Consider the following 21,728-nt stretch of genomic DNA (forward strand, 5'->3'; position numbering starts at 1 on the left):
GAAAAAAAACAAGACAACAATAACAACAACATAGAAAAAAAAGAGTGTAAAAGTAAAACTATTCCGTCAAAGCTCGTTTAATTGCTCTTTCAAACACTGGGTAGCTCGAGAAAATGTCCACATCAGTTGTTACTTGATTATAACTGTTTGGTATTCTATAAAAAAGAGACCTCTGTATAACAGCCAACCTAGGACGGGCAAGATGGAATAGGTGGGTATTCCGAGTGATGCGGGAAGGGACACATAAGGATAGTTCCTGAAGTAATATTTCCGATCTTAAGGTTCCATTAACTATTTTATGTAGATATTTCAGATCAGAGATAATTCTGCGTACTTCAGGAGTCTGAATATTAAGATGTCGCAAGAGCTCCTTCTTAGATAATATTCGAAGTGCAGGAACACGAAATCGGACTATAGCAATGAAGAAATTGAGAACAGAATTAAGTCTGGAGAGATGTGTAGGTGCTGCCATGGCCCATATGGGAGAGCAGTATTCGATCTTGGGCGCTATTAAAGTCTTATAAAAAGTTGCTAATGAAGAAACAGTGCGTAGTTCGGTGAATCGATAAAGAAGTCCCAACATGCGCATTGAATTCTTTAGTATTGAGGAGATGTGGTCAGAGAAGGTGAGTTTTGAATCAAAGATGACACCAAGATCGTTATGACTAGCAGAATGTGTGATAGGGGAATCGTTGATATGGTATGTGGAGGGAACAGGAGACTTTTTCAAAGTAATAGTAATACTGTCACATTTCTTACTGTTGAGTTTCAAGTGCCACATTTCACACCAGCCTGTAAGGTAATTTATGTCTTCCTGTAGAGCAATTGTGTCATGGAGACACGATATTTCTCTGTATAACTTACAATCGTCAGCAAAAAGCAGAAGGCCACTAGGTTGAGCTGATAAGTGCGTGTAGAGATCATCCATATACAGGACAAACAGTAGAGGCCCAAGTAAATAAAATACGAAAACTTCCACTTAAAACTCAAAGATTGTCATTGTTTGAGTGTAAAATACAGTTAAAGGCAAGATTTAAAAAATACAATTGTTTGTGAGTGTATATATATATATATATATATATATATATATATATATATATATATATATATATATATATATATATATATATAGATGTGCCTACAATAGGAAAAGCTTTGATAATATTAACTAGCTACGTTATGTTAATAAGTGATTACTTTCAAGAAAATTACGATGTAAAATCTTTCATTTAACAAATTCTCTATGACTGCTTTTATTCCACAAAATATTATACGCATCTATAAAGATGTAAAATATAAGATGAAATATAAGCCTTGTCTGTAATGGAAACCATTAAGTATTCCAAAATATTCAGAAACTGAAATTCAGACTATCAAGAACATGGACTTGAGTAATTTAAGTGAAGTTAGTGTTCCTTACGTTCTTTAAGTAGTTACAGACATTATATATATTGATACCCAATAAAATAACTGAGAAATTTAAATAAACAAATAAATGGGGAAGGGGTTCCTGTTATATTCTACAAAACTGGGAACTGAAAACTATTCCGGCAAAGAATAGGAATTTCACATCATTTTGTTTTAAAAAAATATATTTAAAAAGAAAACTTAACTGGTTATTTTTGCAATACTATTCTGCATTTTTTTCTTCTTTTCAGTGATGGTCGTGTATCGGAGAGCACTATAGCCCTGATTCGGAAACTTCTTGTGTTAGAGCCGGAACAAAGAATGACTGCATCCGAAGTGTTGGAATCACTGAGTGTTATTATTGCAAATATTAGAACACCACCAACGTCATCTGAGCCTCTACAGGTAATATTTCCAGAAATATACACTTCCTACAAACTTTTTGTGCTATTTAAGTGACTTTTCCCATATCTCTGTTCCAAAATGCAATTATGTTTATGATTATATTCGGTGAGTCTCTCTCACTTTCGCAGTCGGATCTTGAACGATGAAATTTATTACATCTTCTAATTAGTAGGTGCCTTCATATTTCCTAATTTTTGAAGAAAGAAAAAAAAGTTTTCAACTTGTAGTTACGCTTTAATGTTAGATTAAAAGAAAGAAACAAAACGAGACGGTCACTGATTTCGTTCCGTTTAGTGTTTTACGACCGCTTTGTTTTGTTTAGTGTTGGACTTTAGAAGTGTATATATAAAACAGGTAAATTTTCCATTTCATATTACTAATTATCCTTTCCTACCCTTGGAGACACTTGCTATAGAACTATTAGTTTGTCGTAGTTTAGCTTTCCTTTTCAGCACTGAGGCTATATTAGACTAGGACCTTCAGTTTAAGGTGGAATCTGAACCACTGTAATGCATTCAGATTTTATAATGCTCTCCTATCAGGTGCGCCGCGCTAACCACTGGATCAACACGGAGGGCTGCGTTTGCTATAGACAATAAATGTAAGTTCTACAGAGAAGCTTGTAAGTTTTCCATGTTATTATGACTTTCTTCTTCCTGTCATTACGTATGTGTTTTCACTGTTGAAAGAATATTGAGGAATTATTCTTCGAGGAGGAAGAACCGAGACAGTTGGTGAAAAATCACAGCTTCATTTACAAAGGAATGTATTGAATTGATTTGTTAGTCATCCATGCAAAATATACTTAGCCTACTACAATTTGTGGAGCAATGGCTCCGAGAAGAAAATGCCTAAATATAAACCCGATTTCCACACAATTCTGAGATTTGTATTACACTTAGTTAGCAATATATAGGACACCTGACTCAGAGGTCTCATATAGACTAGGCGTACGATCATGGTCGGGTCCCATACAGTAGTGGTAAGTATCTTATACAAGGGTTCTCTGGATATTCAGATTGCATGTTATTTTGTCAATACATTACCAATTATTTTATCATGACTTGACTTTTAATCTGTCTGTTTTGATGTACAAAACATAGTAAGACGTGAAACTAAATATTTCGTTGAAATGGCTTTAGGCTTCTTGGTATGCAGCAAGTAATTTATTAGGTATGATGATTTGTTGACATAACAGGTCTTCAGTAATGTAGGTTTATTCTACTAAATTTCGTGTCTCATGGAAAGTAACGCATCTTACCCCCTCCCCCCCTCTCTCTCCCTTTATTTATCGATCTATTCGCCATACCTTCTGTTACGTCTTCCAAAATACAGTCTTTTCCTAAATAATGTCGTAAGCCGTTTCTTCTGACTACTTTATTTTTTTTATATACCTCTATATAATATTAATACCATAAAAAACTTATCTATAAGCGTAATAAATATTTGTAAAAAGCTGCAGTTAGTTTCATCGAAACATTGTCGACTTCTTTGTGTGATTTGAAAACTAAAGCTGCTTAAAGCGCCATATTACGTAGTTGCCTCCAAGAGATGTTGGAAAAATGTTTTCAACTTGAATGGATGAATTCTTGACACTATATTCAGACTTAACGTATACAATATTTTCTCTGCTACTATTCCTTACATTTTCACAAATTTTCTGCTCGAACCAGCTAATAGTTTTCATTCCGAAAGCCTCTAGTTGTTTAACTGTATTATTTAAAATACATGCATAACATTTCATCCTAATTTATCAAATAGCACTATATATATTATATAATGTACAGTTCACCAAATTATAAGTGCACTGAAGGTCAGAATTTAAGGTTCCATGTTTCTGGTTAATATAATAGCCACAGCACTGACATTTAAAAAAGAAAGAAAAAAAACTAATATACAAAATTTGTTCATTAACTGAGTAACACAACAAAATGAAAGTGTGGGTTTCGTAGGTTTTGCTGACATTAAGTGATCTTTCATCACACTGGGTTACAAGAAGCAAAATAATAGCAAAACTTAATTTAAGAAATTGTCCTGTCATTTGCTTGGTGTGACAAGTGAAAAATCCAAAATGCAAAAATCAAGACTAAGCAGTTTTGATTCCTTGCAAATGGAGGATTTATTATTATTATTATTATTATTATTATTATTATTATTATTATTATTATTATTATTATTATTATTATTATTATTATTATTATTATTATTATTAAATTATCTCTTGTTTTATATATTATAAACTTCGTTTATTTTTTGTTCTAACAATACCATTTGTATAGCCAAATATATTATTTGCTTCAACAATATGTATTTTCTATAGTAACAGAGTTAAGTTTATCAGTGCTTATTAGCTGGAAATTATGAAGTAATGTACAGTATAGTTTTAAATTACTTGTTTGTTCCGCTATGCATGGAATAAGTAATTAGCGTGTAATGATTTTTTATGCTGTATTACTCCAATATAATAGGATTTGTTCTCATTATTTTCCTGTCAGTTGTCTGTAGAAATACATATTGCGAGTAGCAAATACCGTACTTGTGCACTAAGTTAATATGTTTCTGCATGCACTAGAAATTTATTGTCTAGTGATGGATATTACTAAATTATATATATTAAATTAATATTGATCAATTTATATATTAAATTTTTCTTCAATATGTGACGTGCAAGATTTAGACTTTCTTCTTATTCAACTAGGTTGTTCCAGATATAGATATTGACAGAGATGACGAAGAGGAAAAGAGCAGCCATACAAAAAGTTCCGAACTTAAGGAGGACGCGGACATGGACAGTTTTTCACATCAGATAACGTTACAGGTAAGAATATAATATATAATTTCAAACAGGACTTTTCAGGAGAAATAGTAAGTATTTGGGTAGCTGATAATACAGATTGTTTTGAATAATAATAGTCATTATCATACATTTCCTATTCCTACACCCTGTCTGTCTCGATTTATACAAGGCCTTTCCAATTTCTTTCAGTCCAACATGCTTTATCTTAAGTTTTCACTATCCCTTTGTACTTCATTCTGTCATTTGTTTCGTGATCGTCCTTGAGGCCTTTTCCCTGTCATTTTCATATTTAGGAACTTCATAGGTAAGTCTACCTGTTTCATATTGTATACAGTAAGAAGCTGAATGGATAGCGGTCGTACTCTATTGGTTGGTACTGTTCTCTTCCTCCACCGCCTACTGCTAGAAATAGACATTTAAAAAAAAAAAAAAAAAAATCTTATGCGTTTTGTATAAAAGAGCAAATATTGTTACGTGTATAATTCGGCTGGGAGTTACATTTTGCTTTTAGAAATCTTACTGTTCGTATTCTTTAGCAGGACTTTTTCCTAGATTACCTCGTGAACCACTACATATTCATGTTGTTTCTTTTGTATACGGGAAAAAGCTAATTTCAGCACTTAAAATCAAAATAAAGAGAAATTAACAACACTATTCTCTTTTGAGAATTTGTGAACTGTGCATGTAACATTTAACAATGAATGTATGGTAGCTACTGTATTCCTCTTTGAAACAATTTTTCCATATCCATTAACATTGAACTAGATGGATGTTTTGTGACTTTTGACTAGGTGTTGAATTAAGCGAACAGTGAAGTTTGTGAAATATCACAACACCATAATATAACACCACGAAGCACTCAAGAGATAATAGTATTTGCTTCTTTTATAAATGAGTGCGTTAAAGTGCATACGTTAATGTCTAATGAGTTTTTGTTTCGAAGTATATGTCACTGAGGAGGGAGAACGATGCTGACCAGACAAAGTTCGCCATCTTCTAACCTTCCTACTATATATGTGCGTGATTCCATTTCAAATCGTCCAGGGTGGTCCACACTGTCTCAGATTTAGTTTATTTTTTAAAATAAGAAACTACATACAAAATTATTAGGCCCATTTTTTTTCTTTTTGCTGAAAAAAATTTTTCCTTCGATATACAGCCTTCCAAAATGGCTTCCCTCCTCTCGGATTGCTCGAAAAACTGAAAAACATGTCACATTAAAAGTTTTGTTGTAGGGAAACGAGTGTACTTAGAAACATATTCGCAATAGCAAGAAGAGTATAACGTTATATGTTTCGGTGGAGGGCCAAAATTCGTCTATTGGTCCAATAGGAATCGCGCAATTCACTCGCAATGTTGCCAACTTTGGTGAATTTTTTGCTAACTTCAAACATTTTTTTTTCTGTCCTCACGAGCAATATCAACCATCTGCTTCTAGCATCGAAATCTACTCTATAAGGTCTCTTGAAAATGTAAAGGACTTACGTTTCTAAATATTACATCCCACGCTATAGCATGATGAAAAGCTGGAAATTTCTTTAAGACGCTATGTTTGGACGCCATTTTCTCAAAAACCCCACCTTTTAAAAATCTGAATTTTTTACATGTATTGGAGAAGTACCTAAGTATTTAATATCCGTTAACCGTTCATGCGGCTGCAGCCCCTAACATTCGCAATTAATTATTGAAATTTCGATTTTTATACTTGAAATGTAAATATTTCCTATGGGCATTTAGATCCTATACACAAGGCGAATTGAAAGGGAGTATGAAAATTTTGAGAGATGAATCCTGACATCAAATCCAATAGAAAAGTTGCAATAAATATGAGTCGAATTCCACGTAGTTTTCGAGTTACAGGGTTTCCAACTCGGGACCCAAAATCGCCTCGCGACAATGGAAAATAAAATATAAATTTCGCGTTAGATCAGAGCTATGTGTTAAAGTTATTCATAGTGTAAGAGCTATGAAGTTCAGAAAGTTGATTTGTATCAATATGATGATTTTTATTTATTTATTTATTTAACAATCTAACTCCAACAGGGACGATCATCCCCAATTATAGGAGCTTTTACTACAATTGATTTACAATTTAGCTTATAGTTAAGCAAAAAGAAAAAATACACATAATATACACAAAGAATTTTACAAAAGAATATAAAAAATAATAATCATAAATATATAAATACAATTTACATACACACATTTATATATTGTTTGATAAATAGTTTATATATAAATACTTCACCTTCACACATATAAACATACGTTCTACACTGTTTACATATTTACCTTTCATATACATTCAAAATTTGCAGCTATGTATTAGAATTAATTTATATTTTTAATGCGTTTTGCATAATATTTTACATACACACATTTATATATTGTTTGATAAATAGTTTATATATAAATACTTCACCTTCACACATATAAACATACGTTCTACACTGTTTACATATTTACCTTTCATATACATTCAAAATTTGCAGCTATGTATTAGAATTAATTTATATTTTTAATGCGTTTTGCATAATAATATTTTACTTGTTAACATTGAAAGTGAAATCCAAATCATGATTTCTTACCATGTCATTGTAGTTGCTTAATATTCTGAACAGTGGTGAATTTTTATAACGGTTCGTCTTAGGTATTTTATTTACGAAAAAGTTCCGTGTTCTTAAGTTACATTGACCTGCATTAAAGTAAATCTGTTTTAAAATGTCCCTACTTTCAATGTTTCCATTCATAAGTTTATAAAGAAACATTTGTTCATGTAATCTGCGCCTTTTATGTAACGGGATAAACTGAAATTCCTGTAATATTTCATTATAAGAAATTCCCATTCTATATGATGAAAAATTATATTTCTTATAAAAAAGGAAACGTAAAAATTTTTTCTGAATATTTTCTATTTGTCTCTGATAAGAAGTATAATTCAGTGACCAAATTATAGACCCATACTCCAGTTTAGTTCTAACAAGATTATAATACAACAGTTTAATAGCCTCTAAATTTGTAAAGTTTCTTGTGTTTCTAATAACGAAACCTAGTTTTTTATATGCTTCTGCCATAATAATTTGAATATGATCATTAAACGACATCTTACTATCAAAAACAATACCAAGGTCTTTAACTTGATGTTTCTTTTCGAGTTCAACATTATTCAAAAAATACTTGTAGTTCTGTATGTTTTTATAAGTTCCAAACCTTACATAATGACATTTCTTTACATTTAGTTCTAAATAATTATCTTTACTCCATTCAAATATGGCATTTATATCTTCTTGTAAATTTTTCATATCACTTTCTTTTGAAGCTATTTTATATAATTTTATATCATCAGCATACATTGTACATGTAGAATATTTTATTTTTGCTGGAAGATCATTTACATATATAATAAATAATAGTGGTCCTAAATTTGACCCTTGCGGTACACCTGAATTCTTATTATAATAGAATGATGAAGCTTGTCTATATGCAACATATTGTTTCCTTTCTGAGAGATATGAGGCAATTAAACGTAGGAAAGACCGGTTAAGTCCAAAGCTAGATAATTTGTTTAATAAAACATCATGATTTATTTTATCAAATGCTTTGGTGAAATCAAAATATATACTATCTATACATTTTTTGAGATCTAAAGCCTCATATATATCTTGAGTAAAATTTATAAGGTTGGTAATTGTCGACCTACCTGGTATAAAACCATGCTGATTTACACTTATATAACTTTGCACATGATTAAATATTCTTGCATATATTATATGTTCCAATATTTTAGCTGGGGCACAAATAATGGAAATAGGTCTATAATTTTCAATCATCGTATCATTTCCTTTTTTAAATATGGGTGTAACTCTTGATGTCTTCCATATATTCGGAAATGACTCTTTCTTAATAATCAAATTGTATATGTAACATAAGGGATATCCAAGAATATCCGCACATGCTTTAAGTATATAAGGAGGAATACCATCAATACCGCAGGATTTCCTTGGTTTCAATTTCTTTATTGCTGCTTGGTATTCATCTACTGTAATTAATTCTAAAGTAAGTACCTTATTTGCTTGCATATAATTACTATTGTCATCACAGTTATAGCTAGGCTTAACATTTGAAAACACAGACTTAAAATAATTGGCAAATTCGTTAGCTATTATCTTATTATCTGCTAATTCCTTTCCATTCACAGTCATAAGTTGCGGGCATGATTTTTTATTTTTATTGCATTTAATAAAGTTCCAAAATGTGCTAACATCACCTTTAATATACATCTCTGAATTCTCTACAAATTTTTTATATGCTTTAGAGATCATATCTTTCAAATTTTTCCTAATTTCTTTAAATTTGCTTGCGTTATAGACCGAATTCTTTTTGTGTTTTCTGTGGTACTCCTTTAATTTTATCATCTTAATTATATCATTAGAAAACCAGCATGGATAGAAATTTGAGGAACTACAATTCTTTTTTGGAACTTCTTTTTCGAAAATATTATATATGGTTGTATTGAAAAAATCTACTGCTTCGTTTACATCATCTATATTTTCTATCATTGACCAATTAATATCTTTTAATAATTTATAAATTTCATAAAAATTAGCTTTCTTAAAATTTAAAATTCTAGTTGTAGTTTTATTAACATTTTTTTTAACAATTGTATTCATAACTTTAATGTGAAGAACAGGGTGATGAACATCAGGATTAACAAGACAATTTTCTTCATTGGACACTTGTACACATGGTAAATTAGTTATTATTAAGTCAAGAGTCCGATTGTTACAATTTTGAATATTATTTATAGATTTTAAATTGTTTAAATTTATAGTGTTGCAGTGCTCTATAGCTTGGACCCCCTTTCATTAAGTCATAATTTGAATTAGTTATTAACGGCAAATTGAAGTCGCCTACAATAAATAAATTGCCATGGTACAAATTACCGAAATCTTCGAATATTCTGAAAAAATTGTTATAGGTATTAACACTAGACGAAGGAGTAAAATATACACAAATAAACCAATATACTTTCCCATTAATTATTAACTTTATCAAGAAATAATCAAAGTCATTTGTTTCAACAAGTCTTTCCTCTTTTGACATTATATTTGCATTTATTGCAATGATAACTCCCCCTCCTCTTTTCATACCAGGTCTATTACATCGATACACATTATATTGCGCAGTAAATAGTTCAGAGTCAAATACACCATCCTTCAACCATGTTTCTGTTAATATAATTACATCATATTCATGTAAACTAGCTATAAGATTAACCCTAAATTCATCACATTTCGTATTTAGGCCCCTAACATTTTGATAATAAATAGATAAAATATGAGAACTATCCATTTTACATCAGAGTTGATATATCCTCATTTGTTTTAATTACAAAAATTTTCTGCAAATTTTCTAAGTTTAATATTTCCCGAGTAATCTACCCATAAAAATGCATCATTTTTTTCTTTCTGTAGTTTCCTGGCTTGTCCAAATAAGCGCTTTCGATATGCTGTTAAACTATGATTAATATAGACTGGGAGATTATTTTGAAATCCTATGTCATTCGTGTTTAAATTTCTCTTAACTTTCCGTTTTTGCATAATTTTGTCTTTTATATCACGTGCGTTGCAATTCGGTTGGCAGTGTTGCCAACTTGGTAGAACTTTTGTTTCCAAATGACACCACGTGGATTTTATTTGATATTTGGTATTCATTAATGATTGTAAACATCACATGAAGCACAATTTTCCTCACATTCCCACAGTTTTCGAAAAATTACATGTATTTCATTAAAATGTTTTATCTCAAGCGTTATTGATAGTTTATGTGATTCGGTGTCGTGAACATCGTCCTAGTGTTCTCTGGAACCATGAAAATTTTCATTTGTAGCATGACATTGTAGTGCACTAGTTACGTGTTTGTGTGAATAACAATGGGAATACATATATTTTACCGCAAAATAAAATTTTTGGCGAGAATTCTTTCTGTACACAATTATCTTATGCCTTTTAGAATAATCAACACATTTAATACGGCCCTTACTGTAATAGGACTTCTCCATTGTTATTCACACCAACACTGTAACTAGTGCACTACAATATTATGTTACCAGTGAAAACAATTTTCATGGTTCCAGAGAACACTAGGCCGATCTTCACGACACTGAATCACGTAATAAACTGTTTCGTGGTTGCAGCAGAACTTCTTGAACAATTTCGAACTTGATGCGTGGAGTTACGAGAGGTTTTGCAATAATAAAATATATATTTTCTTCTTCTTTATTATTATTATTATTATTATTACAACTTACACAGACGTAGTTTTTATTCGACATTTTGGTTTTACTAATGATGGCTTACAAGTGAAATTCACACTTAATGTTGCAAACTATCAATAACGCACGAGATAAACATTTTAATGAAATACATGTAAGTTTTCGAAAACTGTGGTGATGTGGGAAAAACTGTGCTTCATGTGATGTTTACAATCATTAATGAATACCAAATATCAAATAAAATCCACGTAGTGTCATTTGGAAACAAATAAAAGTGCTACCAAGTTGGCAACACTACCAACCGAATTGCAACGCACTAAAAATTATCATATTGATACAAATCAACTTTCTGAACTTCATCATAACTTTAGCACATAGTTCTGATTTAACACGAAATTTATATTTTATTTTCCATTGTCGCGAGGCGATTTTGGGTCCCGAGTTGGAAACCCTGTAACTCAAAAACGAAGCTGAAGTCGACTTATATTTATTGCAACTTTTCTACTGGATTTGATGTCAGGATTCATCTCTCAAAATTTTCATACTCCCTTTCAATTCGCCTTGTGTATAGGATCTAAATGCCCATAGGAAATATTTACATTTCAAGTTTAAAAATCGAAATTTCAATAATTAATTACGAATGTTAGGGGCTGCAGCCGCATGAACGGTTAACGGATATTAAATACTTAGGTACTTTTCCAACACATGTAAAAAATTCAGATTTTTAAAAGGTGGGGTTTTTGAGAAAATGGCGTCCAAACATGGCGTCTTAATGAAATTTTCAGCTTTTCATCATGCTATAGCGTGGGATGTAATATTTAGAAACGTAAGTCCTTTACATTTTCAAGAGACCTTATAGAGTAGATTTCGATGCTAGAAACAGATGGTTGATATTGCTCGTGAGGACAGAAAAAAAATGTTTGAAGTTAGCAAAAAATTCACCAAAGTTGGCAACATTGCGAGTGAATTGCGCGATTTCTATTGGACCAATAGACGAATTTTGGCCCTCCACCGAAACATATAACGTTATACTCTTCTTGCTATTGCGAATATGTTTCTAAGTACACTCGTTTCCCTACAACAAAACTTTTAATGTGACATGTTTTTCAGTTTTTCGAGCAATCCGAGAGGAGGGCAGCCATTTTGGAAGGCTGTAATAATATTGCATGTAGATCCCATATAAAAAAAAATTAATGAAATCTGAGACTATGATGGGGACCAATTGTGATTTGCCTGGACGATTTGAAAAGGAATCGATCATGTCCATATTAGAATATCCTAAGATTTTCCTCAGACACTTGCGTGGTTGAGTGGATTCCGGATCGTTTCATCTTTCTTCTTCTTCTTCTTCTTCTTCTTCTTCTTATTATTATTATTATTATTATTATTATTATTATTATTATTATCTTCCTATTATTGTATCTTTAGGAATTTGGTTTCCATTTCTTGAAGTCTCTCCACTCCGTAATCGTAATTCTCTGTATTTCCGCAGCTTTTAATATTGTTGTATGCGCAAAGTATATGATGTGTTTAGTTTTTCTAAATATGTTCCGATTCCATATCGAATGTTTCATTTTTTGGAACATCTTCCTTTTCTCTGTAGTCTCATCGTAATTTCTTCTACTTGGTCATCTAGCATTACTTCTGAACGCAGTTTACTTCACATGTTCTGCTATATTCAGTGATTCTCTCGTAGTTTCATTTTTGTTTGTGTTGATGGTTTTCTGTTTCATGAAAAGAACAGAGCTTCACTCTTCTCATGTTTTCACATGATTTAACTTGTTTTCCATGATGTCAGGAGCAGAATGAAGCAGTGGAGGAAGATTCTAGAAAATTTTAAGTATATCAATATATTGTATTTGTCTGAATATAATATGATAATTAAGGACTTTGGTTTACCAAACTCCTTTATATATATTTTCTCTCCGTGTACGTCCGGAAGACAAAACATCTCAACAACTACTAAATGGATCAGCACCAAATTTGACCAACATTTACAAGATCGAAAGTTTAGAATAATTTTTAAAAATTTGAATAAAAGAATGGAGTTAAAGAATTGCCATGAGCACTATATCATCCCTTCTCCCAAATCTGTATTGTGTCAAATCTTTAAATACTTGCATATGCAAATATAAAACATATAAACATTAGTCCCATACAAACAGGACTTGGGAAAAATCAAAATATCCCATTGGAGTATTTTTTATGCACTATATTTTTAGGAGCGCCCGTCACTTTTTGTGAAATTGACTGAAACATTATCTTGAAACTTCTCTAAAAATCCTGTTACAGCTGATCGTTGGGGGGAGGTGTGTGGCCAATTTCGTTTTAAAAAAAAATCTATTCATGTATATTAACTTAAAGATGTCATAAAATATATTCTGTAGCTCAAATAGTAATTTTTTGGTTAGTTTATTTGTTTGCCTGTTGCACTGTTATTAACTGTCTTTATTTAGCTCTTATAGACATTGTTCATTAGTAGATATTTATTTTATTAAATGTTGCGGGTCAGGAAAAATGATTAGTCTGGCACCTGAAAATCAGGAAAAAGTAAGAGAAAAAATAAAAATTATTTTTAATAAGAACCCTGTATATAATATTTTCAAGAGTATGTTATATATTTTATGCTGGCTATTTTTATTTTTTCTTTAAAACCATCTCAAGAATTAGGAGTCGTATTATATTCAATATCGTACTATATTCGGGCTAGTACAGTATTTTATCAGAATCTTGCCACAACATAAAATATGTTAAGTTGTTAATATAGTTTCTCGAACATTACAGAGAACACGTGGATCGCTGGTAGAGCGATCATTTCTGGTGCGTGTTCTATGCCAGAACACGTAAGTTTGCGGCGAACATAATCATGTCCATGTGTTTTCTTGTGTGTGTCTACGGTATTTTCTACTTTTCCCTGGTATTGAAATAATTAAAATATTTTTTTCCATTCAATCCAACTGTTTCTTCTCCACATCCATATTTCGAAACCATCCAGTCGTCTTTCGTCGCTTTTGCATAGTGCCTTAAGAGTACAATACTTTACTCGAAATACTTGCTGCGTTGGTTTCGTAACTCTTTATTTACAAGCTCATAAAATATGCTTTTATTCTTTTAAAAGCCTCTTTTGCTACTCTATCTTTGCTTTTTTTTTTTTTTTTTTTTTTTTTTTTTGCCTCGTTAGTGCTTCGTCTTCACGATAAAATACTACCTAGATTGCGAAAACTAGACACTTACTCTAATTCTGCTTTTTTCTCTCTCTTTCCCTAACTTTAGTTTCTACAAAATACTACAGAATAGCGTTTTATCATATGTAAGGTAAACCGTCAGAAGTGTTCTGTAATGTAAACAAAGTTGTGGCACAGTCCGGCTTCAAGAATAATGGAATGTTTGGTTGTTTATGCGCAGTAGATGGCGTAGTGGGTAACGCATCAGCACGGCAGGTAGAGAACCGAGTTCGAATCACGGTCCATTTGTACATTTTTTTCATTCTTTGTATATTGTGTGAGAACTTTTAAATTTTCCTGTTAAATGTTTATTGTATATACGAAATGTGTTCAAAAAAAGACCGCACTTTTTAAATAGTGGGCCTACGTCATCTTGATAAAAGATCGCTTTTTTTTCGGTTCCGATCTGTGCGTTAGTTGTCAAGTAACAACACATTGAGTGACGTCGTGCTTAAGCTGCTCGTCCTAGTAGTGAAAAAGCAACAATAAAGGAGTTGGAGGAACAGCACTTTTGTGTGAAATTTCGCGAAAACTGAAAAAAAAAAAAAAAAAAAAAAAAAAAAAAACCTTCCACGGAAATATTCCAAATGCTTAACCAAGCATAGAAAGATAAATGCACAAGCCGAACGCAGTGTTACGATTTATTGGTTTAAGCGTTTTACGGAGGACAGAAGTTCAAGGTCCAAGGACTGCACAACCTTGCACGTCAACAGACGACAAAGATGCTGAGATTGTGCGTGCTGTAATTAGTGAAAATTGTCCTTAACTCTTTGTGGGGTTGCTGAAGAACGTTGTTATAAATGTAGAACCTTGCCTTCAAATTCGTGAGTGAAAAAGTTGCAAATTATCTGGCAAAACATCCCCTCGTTCCGATCTGGCTTACGCACCCTATTTTCTGAATTTGGACTCTACATCCCAAATTTAAAACCACTTTGAAAGGACGTCCTACTCAATCTACCGAGGAAATTCAGGAAAATGCAACGACAGAACTGCACACAATCGAAAAAAGTTATTTTCAACAGGCGTTACAAAATCGGAATAAACAATGGCAGCGGAGTATTAACAGTAGAGGGAAGTACCTTGAAGGAGATACTGATTGCAAGTTTGTAAAATGAGCAACGAAGCAAGAACAGCGAAAGCTAGGTCTTTTTTTGAACACACCTCGTATACTGTAGACTACATAAAGGCACTTAGTTTTCAAGATTGAATTTGCTGTGAAAAAGAATGCTAAACAAGAGAATTTGGTTAATTGTCGCTGTTTTATTGAATATGGTATCATGTCTTCAATGTGTAAATTCAGTTGTTAATGCTGATTTTCAAAATATTTATCAAAGTTCGTTATTTCACTTGTTTATTGTTATTGTGAACTAATACACTTACCTCCAAAATTTATAACGGAGAAGTTGGTTCCAGATTGGCGTCCATCTTTCTAAAGTATTCTTTAAGCCGAGATTAATAGCTTCCAGCTTCCTTTAAACTCTTACGTTTCCAGAAAGAGAAGTAATAACTATAGAGTCTTGAGTGGAATTCTGCATTTTGAGATAAATTAAGAGGAATTGAATCCTTTATTTTAATTCAAGTTACTAAGCAATAATTGTTTAAAAAAAAATACTAGGTAAAAGCATTGTTAAGAATAAAATCCTAACAATATAGGTAATTATTGTTCTCTAAGATTGGTGTAGTAGTTGTGTCAATTCTAATACCACTCGTCATTCAGTCGATTTGTTCAGTGTTAGTTATTGCAGTCATTCTAGTCAGAAATTCACCGTAGTAGTCCTTCAATGAATCATCGGCTATATGTTTCGGAAATAAACGCTTCCTTTCCTTCGTTTAAAGTACGTATACGCAGGATTACATCTTTACTATTTTAATCATTAAAGTGATTATTACTGAAGACGTTACTTTTAATTCTAACATTGCATAATAAGCTGAGTAGACCCCCCCCCCCAAAAAAAAAGAAAAAAATCAAAATTAGTGAGAACACAAAAATTCGAACATTGGTTACGACTGAATCCGACTAAATAACACTTAAAATTAATATAGGTTTCCATTAAAATAATGAAGAAATCTATGGAGTAATGAATACTTTACAGACGCCATTTCGGACAAACCACTTTTCTGGCTAGTTGTCAACTTCCAGTAAAGTTTTTTTTTAAGTGAGAATGAAAAAAACAATTGCAACAAGGATGATTCTTGTAAATGAACTCTGCCATTATAGCATCCTATTCTTTGTGTAAATTTCCTTTGTCTGTGTTAAGTCCTTGATTTTTGTCCTATTATACGTAGAAAGCTTCAAACACACTTCTTTCAATAAGTGGAGAGGGTTGTGTGAGGATCTGTAACATCTTGAATGATACGTTTGTAGGTGTGAAATTGTCTTGATACAGAAGCATTGTCATCCAGTGTGTGTCCCGTACACATTCCTTTATCGTGAACCAATAGTATTTTTAGTAATACTAATGTATGAATTTTTACAATCATGTTTCACATACCAGACACATTTTTTTTAATCCGTGAGGAATATTTTCATATATTTTGCTTTGAGGATTTTTTTTTTTTTTTTTTTTAAACTATGATAATCTTTAAGTGAGACATGGGATGGAGGAAATTAAACCCTCGGGGCGGCGGTGGCTCAGTGGTAGAGCCCTCACCTCTGGTGTACTTCGTCCCTGATTGGATCCCAGCCCGCACCAAGTGGATTTATGGTGGGTAAACACCGTGTGTGTGTGTTTTCTCGGGGTTCTCCATTTTACTCCCACTTTCTTCATTCCACTATTTTTATCCATGTTACCATCACCATCTTAAAAAACTTCAGTGCATATTCAAGGGACGTTAAACTAAAATAATTTGAAGTCAGTATCTCGTACAAAACTTTTCGGCGGTAAGAGATCTTGAGGCTAACAATGCCACGTCTTAAGGGCCTCTTGTTGTAGCTAAGTTGAAAAATCAATTCTACTAATTTATCCTATCTAGAAACTAATTTACAAAAACATATTTATTCAAATGTTGGCTTTAATGAGGTTAGAATGCATGGATTTTGTGTGTACATACATATTGCTTCCAGTAATTTGTATATAAATAGAGACCAGTTTGTTAATTTATCTTGTGAAGCAGCAAGTCCAAAAAATTAAGCGAATTTTAGTGATCTACTGTAAATTTTATACACACTAATTATTTGCTGAGCAAAACTATATATTTTTTTCTTTTTTTCTTTTTTTTTTTTTTCATTAAAACTTCAACACGTGTCAGAGGAAAGGGATTTGCTGCCAGGAGCCAATCAGAAGAAAGATCTCTCAGCTGTATATAAGATTGTACAGTTATCCTGTATCTCAGTGTCTGATGAAGCCAGAGTTAGTTGGTGAAGCTGTAACACGTGTTGAATTTTTAATGAAAAAAAAGAAAAAGAAAATATTTATTTATTTATTGAACAAATTCCCAGATACAGCATAACTTTGCCATTTTACACAGGGACATGCTAACAAAAGAAAGAAAAAAAAAAACAAGACAACAATAACAACATAGAAAAAAGAGTGTAAAAATAAAACTAGTCCGTCAAAACTCGTTTAATTGCTCTTTCAAACACTGCATAGCGCGAAAAAATGGCCACATCAGTTGATTATAACAGTTTGGTATTCTATAAAAAAGAGACCTCTGTATAATAGCCAACCTAGGACGGGCAAGATGGAATAGGTGGGTATTCCGGGTGATGCGGGAAGGGACACATAAGGATAGTTCCTGAAGTAATATTTCCGATCTTAAGCTTCCATTAACTATTTTATGTAGATACTTCAGGTCAGAGATAATTCTGCGTACTTCAGGAGTCTGAATATTAAGATGTCGCAAGAGCTCCTTCTTAGATAATAATCGAAGTGCAGGAACACGAAAACGGACTATAGCGATGAAGAAATTGAAAACAGAATCAAGTCTGGAGAGATGTGTAGGTGCTGCCATGGCCCATATGGGAGAGCAGTATTCGATCTTGTTATTAAAGTTTTATAAAACGTTGCTAATGAAGAAACAGTGCGTAGTTCGGTGAATCGATAAAGAAGTCCCAACATGCGCATTGAATTCTTTAGTATTGAGGAGATGTGGTCAGAGAATGTGAGTTTTGAATCAAAGATGACACCAAGATCATTATGACTAGCAGAATGTGTGATAAGGAAATCGTTGATATGGTATGTGGAGGGAACTGGAGACTATTTCAAAGTAATAGTAATACTGTCACATTTCTTACTGTTGAGTTTCAAGTGCCATATTTCACACCAGCCTATAAGGTAATTTATGTCTTCCTGTAGAGCAATTGTGTCATGGAGACACGATATTTCTCTGTATAACTTACAATCGTCAGCAAAAAGCAGAAGGCCACTAGGTTGAGCTGATAAGTTCGTGTAGAGATCATCCATATACAGGACAAACAGCAGAGGCCCAAGTACACTCCCCTGAGGCACCCCTGAGATCACGGGTTGGGGGTTAGAAGTCGCCCCTGAAAGAACAACTCTCTGTTTACGGTCCTTCAAGTAGCTTGTGATTAGAGAGAGAAATTTGCTCAGTTTTGCTCAGCAAATAATTAGTGTGTATTTAATTATAACAAAGCAAAGCTTTTATTATGGAAATTTTAATCTACAATCAATTTTTCCAAGTTCAAAAAGAATAATTCTAGCTGGCCATCTGTTTGTATACTATAACAGTGTCATCTTCACAACGCTAACATTTCGTACATCCTATTTTACTTTAATTTTTAATTTTTTTTTATCAGTAGCTTGATCTCAAATTGATTAATAATAAATAATGTAACGCTAAGTAGTAAAAGAGATAAAGGAACTTACATAGCAAGACCATTCTCTTATTTCTATGGAGTGTCTTTCAATTTAAAATATAAATAAAGTACTGGCACCATAGTTAGCACAGACATGTTGTTGATCATACAATGACAATCAGATTACAGGTCTTCGACATCATCTTCAATGTCCTACACTATTTCTAGAATCTGTAATATCTGTTGTTTGTCGTTGGCAAAGCGGTTTTTGTTGCTCTTGGTGTTGGACCTGTCTGCAGTGTATAGCAAGGATAAAATATCTGAAAACCTGATGCCTCTCAGAAATATAGACAACGAACGTTGCAATTTCTAGATATCTTCCTGATAGTTCAGGGATGGTCATTTTCAAGAAGGCCTTGCACTAACTCCCCCTGCTCATCAGTAATAAACGGACAACCGCTACGGATCCTGAATCCTCCCAGCCTGAACGAAACGCATTGGCTCATCGTTCAGCCTTCCTATACGGGAGCGCATAATTGCTGCACACTTTGTGCAACTCTTTATGACATTGACGTGAACCTTTGCTACAGACCCCTTAGGTTTTATTATTATTTTATTTATTTATTTATCCAAGAATGCTGTTCAAGTTTCGGAACGTATTTTAGGCCACTTTGCAACATTGGCCACTTGAACCACGCACAGCATTACAATTCCTCGCTTTACCGACTGTTTTTAGCACGACTCACCTTGATAGTAGTTCGAATCATCCATTTCCAGATCCTCTGCTTCCACGATCATGTGTATACTCGATTTCCGACAGTGTTGTCAGTACTTCATTTACAACCCTCGTAATTGAGTTTGTAAAGAAACCTCCAAAATGTTTGTTAACACAAATATCAAGGTCGCTAAATTTGTTTTCCTAAGACAAGATTAAATACAAAAAAGGAGCCAGTACAAGAATTGCATCAATTCTATTTCTGATACGATTCATCATTCAGAATTTGTTATTAGTTGATACTGGATAAAATAAATATTTTGCGTTATTCGTTCTTATTTATAATGCATGTTCTTTTGTGTTTTAAAGGAGGAAACTGAGCAAACAAGATATGTGAAGAAAGCTTGCACTCAGAGAAGCAGACCTCCGGGGCAAATTCCAGTGCAGCGGATTTCTCAAGACGCAAGGCCAGTCACGGCAGCAGAACTCATGGCATATCGGTACCAGAACTTAATTCCTCCAGCAAATTCAGTGCCAGCAAAACCACCTCCACATCCGCGGGTTTCTTCAAGTAGGAATCCGCAACCAATCCCACATGCACCGATCCCTCAGTATCCACTCCCGAGAACAAATAACGAACAGCCACCAGCACAAGAAAGAGCACCACCTCCAAATACAAACGTACCCACCTCCTCTGCAAATGTGACTCCAAACTTCCCTAGTGTGTCTCAGCTCGGAGATCCAGCTGTGACAGAGCAAGGAGAGCTCATGATAACGGCTGACAATACACAAGAACAGCGAACAAGTGAAGCAATAACATTGGATAGTGCTGTTCGAAATGACATGGTAACAGCACGCCCTATTAATTTTAGAAGTCTTTTAGCACAACAACCATCTTCAGTAACTGAAGTGAGAAATGCAAATATGTCCGTTTTAAATGATATAAACAACGTACCTAGTACATCATACGTTTTAGCCGGTGGATCAGGCAACATTCTTGCCTCCGTGCAACCGAGAAGTTTGGTCCCAGTGTATTGTACACCAGTGCAAAGAAACAGGGCAGTGATTCATCCGAATAGGCAGTATGTTACAGATATCAGGAACGTTAATAATAATGGACACATAGAGAGTCAGCCGCCTATGCCTGGAACTTCTCGTAATGTAGACATATCTCAGCCTTCACCGAATGAAGTGGGCCAAGTGAACTTCGCATCGGTGCCCAATTCTGTTTTACAGAGATTAGAAAGATTAACGCCAGAAATTCGAAGAAGTTCTGTGCATAGTTTGTCATCGCGTGTTCAACGTAATATTGTACGTAATTTATCTATTATTATAAGGTCTCGCCTCGAATCTCTTCATGAAGGTAATGATGCCAACAGGAGATGATGAAGGTGGCTCTAGGTTATTTATTATAACTGTGTTTGACTTGATGAATGAGTGAGCATTTGTGTTTTGAGGACGAAAAAATCAATCATTGAGCTGGCTTTTTTTTTTTTTTCGTTTAATTTCCCATGTGTACATGTACTTTCCCAGACTTGCAAATCGTGTAGAAAAATAAACAGCTAATAGAATTTGACACCAAATAATTTATTTCTAATTTCTCTGCCGTAACCCTAATTTATAGAATAGTAATCAGAAAAGAATTTAGGTTACCAGAAAGCTCATGAAAGCATTGAATTCATTTTGAATCTTGAAAGGGAATTTTTTAATACCAAAACCTGAGTTCGATTATAGTGGGGTATATGTGGTTCAGACCATACATTAAAATGAAGATCCATTCTTGTATGTGCTACGTAATATAAAATAAGACGTTAACTCAGCTACCAATCTTTCTTCGGTAGTCAACCTCGTGTTCTTCACTCGTCTAAGCAACGATGTTGACTACAAGGAGTGGGATTTTTACTTACCATCTGTTTTAAATGTCTATTTCCGAACGTGGTTGTTTCACCTTAACAAATAGATTTATTGCTTCGGTAGCTAGTTAGTATTTTTAGTCAATAAATTGCTCTTTTTCAAAATTTCGTGTCAATTCTCATACCTTATATTACACACAAGACTATCATTTAGTTTAACCCCACCCCCACCCCACCTTTACGGGTGTAGTTAAATTTACATTGAAGTTGCACCATCCTGTCGTGACGTAATGTCAC

At 33.2% G+C, this 21,728-nt stretch overlaps 1 protein-coding gene across 1 annotated transcript in view; it reads left to right on the top strand.

Annotated features, from left to right (window-relative positions):
• Positions 1–21,154, top strand: part of LOC145661922 (uncharacterized) — a 58,825-nt gene extending 37,671 nt beyond the window's left edge. The window contains exons 8-10 of the mRNA XM_081727272.1: positions 1,659–1,812; positions 4,511–4,630; positions 19,948–21,154. Coding sequence (XP_081583398.1) covers positions 1,659–1,812; positions 4,511–4,630; positions 19,948–20,964 — 1,291 coding nt within the window. The 3' untranslated portion in view covers positions 20,965–21,154. The remainder of the gene's footprint in view (positions 1–1,658; positions 1,813–4,510; positions 4,631–19,947) is intronic.
• Positions 21,155–21,728: the final 574 nt, after the last annotated feature.

The sequence above is a fragment of the Thermobia domestica genome, chromosome 1 (assembly GCF_964235325.1).
Source record: "Thermobia domestica chromosome 1, izTheDome1.hap1.1, whole genome shotgun sequence".
NCBI classification, from domain to species: domain Eukaryota; kingdom Metazoa; phylum Arthropoda; class Insecta; order Zygentoma; family Lepismatidae; genus Thermobia; species Thermobia domestica.